The 5,000-nt window shown below is 33.3% G+C and overlaps 1 protein-coding gene across 1 annotated transcript in view; it reads left to right on the top strand.

Annotated features, from left to right (window-relative positions):
• The window catches only part of LOC138865742 (mucin-5AC), a gene marked incomplete at its 3' end in the record, with an annotated part of 37,224 nt that extends 32,479 nt beyond the window's left edge, over positions 1-4,745 (top strand). Inside the window, 2 exon segments of the mRNA XM_070137050.1 lie at positions 4,397-4,526; positions 4,693-4,745. Coding sequence (XP_069993151.1) covers positions 4,397-4,526; positions 4,693-4,745 — 183 coding nt within the window.
• Positions 4,746-5,000: the final 255 nt, after the last annotated feature.

The raw sequence follows: 5,000 nt of genomic DNA, 5'->3' as shown, positions 1-5,000 counted from the left end.
TTCTCTAATACGATCTGTGCTGCCTGTCACAGCAGGCAGGAATAGCATCCTAAACATGAAAATAGCAACCTTCCTGGAGCTGGTGCTGTTTGAGATATCAAAAAAAAAAAAAGATCCTTCCAAAATGTCCACTGAGCCTAATCACCCTTCAAGAGCATTGTGCATTCATGGCAAGTAATTCCCATTATCCCGGGCTTCAGCTGAAATTCTCTTGAAGGCAAGTTCTCATCAACCAAACCCTCAGCCATTTTCCCATGAAGACATGTTCATGTCATCTGCACTCAAGCCAATTTTTTTCATGATGCGATGGTCAGGTCATCCAAATCATATGGGTTAACTAATACTTTTTAGTTGCTAAATATGGCCTTTACCATAAGAAGCCACTCATTTCTGGTGAAGGACATTGAATGATGGTCCAAGCCACCTTTTGGGTCGGGTTTCATAGGTGAATATAATAGGTGTAAAAGCCTAAGCCTCCAGGTTTTTATTTGTGCTCTAATTTTGAAAAGATGACAGAGCAATGTACTTATATCTTCCTTTTATTGTTATGAAAATATAGTATATGAAAACCTATATTGACATTTATCTAAAATGTTCACATCACAAAAAGCATAAAGATACAGAAATGTAGAAGAAATAATGCGATAAAGATATGGAACATATCAAGCAGTTTTAGTAGATGTGAAAATATTTGGTCAAATTTAAGATAAACATATTCTATATTTTCAAGAAAGTTTTATATTCCTATTCTGTATGGTGTAACTAACTCCATAAAAGGAAAAAATATGAGTGCACTCATATATCGTGCTTTTAATATGTATTTAATCATCTTGCTGCAACCAAGTCGCCAAGATATTTACTTAGTGGTCTTATGCTTATAATGATTTACTTTTATACTTTTCTAAAGTTATTTATATACAGTAATATACAGCATTTTCATAGCAGGTTTGTGAGGCTTCATTCTGTGACAAGCATGAGTGATAAATGTTTTGTTAGCATTGTTGCAATGATTAGGCTATTGGTTATTTTTGTAATGATGTGTAGCCATGCAAAACTAGACATTAATATCCATCAAAACATGATAAGTGAATCCTTCATGTGTCCCAGATGTTGAAAAAAAAAACTATAATGATTCAAAAACAAGTTGGAATAATTCCCAAAATGGACAAAAAATTCTGTATGTCATAAGATGTGTTGTTTTCAGAGAGCAAATTATATGTAGAATTATAGGAATTACTGTTTGAGTTCCTGTTAGCTGCATTGAAATTGTATCCCTCCTGATTAAGGTCTGCAATACTAGGGTCCAGGTGTTAGGTATAATGTAATGTTAGAACATATTGTATAAAGATGATTGATGTCTCTATGGTTAGAATGTAATATGCAAATACCACAGGGTTTAGGGGGGCTGAGCCCCCTGCCTAGGATGTATATGGTTATATCTTATAGTACAAGAACTATGGGGGTCGAACACAGCCTTTGAGGTTAGGTGGGGCTTATGTTGGTGTTTATTTTCAGAGATTTTACAGAAGGATGTGTTTGTTGTCTGTAGACTTTTTTGAAAGTTGGTGCTGTAACCATAAGACTTTCAATGATATCAGGCATCACTGTAGGGAATCACAGGTTAATTGTTTTTTGTTTTTTGCTTTTCTTTTTCTATATGTTCTTTCTACAATCATTCTGTTTTAGCCTGTTTTACCCTGCAATTTACCTGATATTTTTCATGCCCTCCCCTACTATTAGGACTATCTTCAAGATATTGTACCAATCAAAATAGTTATATTTCTATAGAACACCAATATTTCTCATTGAATATGGTATTAAAAAAAAACTCATTGGCCCTAGAATGAATTATCAAATATTCTGCTCAAAAGTAAGCCTTTGCTGCTTGTTTACTGATGTCCTGACCACCACACTTTCTGTTCTTGCTATATTCAAGGAAGGCCCACCACACATAGGCTATTTTGGTTAGAGTAAGACAGCATGTAAAGCTCTCTGACATTTTATTGTCAAGAAAAGGGGGAATCCAAGCTCTACTTACCAGAATTTATGCATTTGGAAGTTTCTTGGCCTTCACAAGAACATGAGAAATGGAGGCTACATTGTTGCTTGAAAGGGTCTCATTTCAAATATATAATGGCTAGGGAAACTAAGAAGGCTTATTCATCTAAGACTAATTTTATGATTTTGCTATAGCTACATCATTAATCAAGATGTAACTTTGCGAAATAGTAAGATGCAACATTATTCCTGGAGTTATTTGCTCTTTACTGCCAACATTAATACAATAACCTTAGAAACAAGTTAAAAAGAGGGAAATCTTCAAGCTTACTGTAATAGTAATAATTGATTAGTTGATTTTTCTGTGTGTCCTGAGTAGTTTTCCTTTTTTTTTTTTTTTATTAGCACCCATTTTTTGGTCTCTCCATTGATAATGAGGGACTTAAGCACTCAGCATTTAATAAGAAAATGGTTTCAGGTCATTAATTAAAAGATATAATAATGATGATATTAATAACAGTTGGCCTGGTTTATTATTTCTTGTTATTTTAGAGCAATCTGCCAATTACATGGGCTCCAGGTCAACCATTCTTGATGAATGCTCAACCACTGATAGACTTCCTGTGGGTTATTTATCCAAATGTCGAAGTTGGATCCTTTTTTCATTTGCTCATGTTTAGGAAGAACAATATTGTAGTTGGTATTTTGAAACCAGTATAAATATCTTGTGTTGCAAAATGGAAGTGAAATATTTGGAATTTTATTTATTTGTGTGGTCAGGGACTGAAGGGCAGAGGAAAGTGTTCGTTTATTTTGGGAAGTGATGGTACCGTGAAAGATGTTATTTTCAATAGTGATTATACCAATGGTAGTAATGATGATAATGATATTAATGATAATGATAATAATTATTATTATTTTTATTATTATGATCATCATCATTATAGTGATGATGATGATGATGATTATTGTTATTGTTATTATATTTTTTCTTTGTCATGAGTTTGAAATGAGGGTCAAGCTAATATAAGTCTTGAAGATCTGAGGAAGACTTTGAATTAGTATTGATATTCAGTGGTTATTGTTTTTATTGGTTTAGTATGGGTTCATTCAAAATGCAATGAACCTTAGGGAATGAAAAAACAGAAAACCTTGAGGAAATGTAATTTTGATCAGAAATTTATTTGAAATTTATGGCAGATGCCTATTTGTCCTCATTAGAGTAGACTGGAGTTTCCAGTTTTCTAATGTCAGTGTTGTTCCACCTTTAGCCACAGTTTGAGCTTAGCGGGGTTTGTTGGTCCAAGGAGAGGTTCATTGACCTTTAGGAATCTATCTCCTCCATTTGGGGTATTGAATCATTGATGTAGGTCAATTATAAGCTCTTATGTCACCTTTTGGAGGACTCTTAGGTTTTGAGAAAGTTTTGTAATGTTATCAGATTGATTAGTATATCTAAATGTGTGTAATTAAAACCCATATTTACTGCCCTTGTCAGCCAGACATTGTCGCTGTGTGTTTGGTGACATATTACTGAGAGTAGTCAATGATGTGATAATGTTCATGGTTTGAGGTTCAGTTAATTGCTCATTAGTTCTTTAATTACAAATTTAATTGGAAAAGTTTTTCATTTTGTGTAGAATTCAATTATAAGGTAAACCACATTTCCATATTGATAGGAAATTTTCTTGTAATTTTGTGGAGAAAAAAAATGTGTTATAGTTTGTGTTAACTGGAATTTGTTTTTTCTTACCATCCTCAAAAATCATTATGGGCAAGAAATAATAGTTAGAATATATATGTGGTGAAAAAAAAAACAAAATTTAGATGTACAATCTTTGATAATGTAGCAATAGCTACACAGGTATTGTATACTTGATAGAGACATAACAAATTTTTAATCTGAATTTTAGTTGTTATTAATCTGAGCATTCTTATCGACTCAGAGATGGTCCTGTACATGATAGTAGATAGATAAATAAATAAAACTAATCACCAAATTGAATTTTGTTTTTTCCAAATCACGTGATGGTTAAGAAGAAAAAGGATTTAATGTCATTGCATTTTCTAAAGCTTGTTTTTAAATTATTTTTATCTATGCGTACTTTTGACAGAAAATTATTCGTATTTATATGGTTATACTGATATAAGAGAACACCCTAAGCAAAATGTGTTTAGTATCTTTGGTCACATAATTCCCTGGATGTTCCATGTAAGAATTTTCAGAGGCTTTAGATTGGAATGCAACTTTGCTTAATTTTAATAATTTGTGATCACAAAATTTCTGTGTGTGTGATTATGGTTACAGTGCACTGAGTGGGCTTAATGAAGATCACAACATTACTTTTTTGTTGTATCTTCAGTGTATATTTTTCTCACATGGCTTCATACCCCCCAGGCTTGTGACAGCGGGCTAAGCGTTGGGACGGAGCCAGACGGAGACACAGTGTCCGATGGCTCTGGACTGTTACCCCCTCCGGCCCCCCCCCTTCATTTCCATCAGCACCACAATCCTACATTGAGACCAGGTAAGATTATTTGTGATACCATTATTTCATGTATTTACTATTATTAATTTATCTTAGTTTTTATATATATATTTTTTGCTGGTAATTTACAGTTTCTAGCATCTTACAATTTGTCTGGACTAGTACCTTGGAAAAGTATTGATTATTCCCGGTCTTTTGTTAACAGGTGTCCCCAACCATAATGTATCACAGACACCTGATGAAGGTGGTGGGAGCCAGGTGAGTGTCTTCATGAGAGCTATAATGTTTTCTTCTTCTTCTTCCTCTACCTCTTCCTCTTCCTCTTCTTCCTCCTCTTATTCTTATTCTTATTCTTATTCTTATTCTTGCTCCTCCTACTCCTCTTCTTATTCTTATTCTTTTCTCTATATAACTTCTTTTCTTTATATAAACTTATACTTGCAGTGATGTTTCTCGGTTTATTTTAAACGTTTAATTGCATGATTGTCATCACCAGTGTATATATAAATATAA

This window comes from Penaeus vannamei, chromosome 22 (genome assembly GCF_042767895.1).
Source record: "Penaeus vannamei isolate JL-2024 chromosome 22, ASM4276789v1, whole genome shotgun sequence".
Lineage (NCBI taxonomy): Eukaryota > Metazoa > Arthropoda > Malacostraca > Decapoda > Penaeidae > Penaeus > Penaeus vannamei.
Note: the sequence above shows the minus strand (reverse complement) of the source record. Positions and strands in the feature narration are given on the sequence as shown.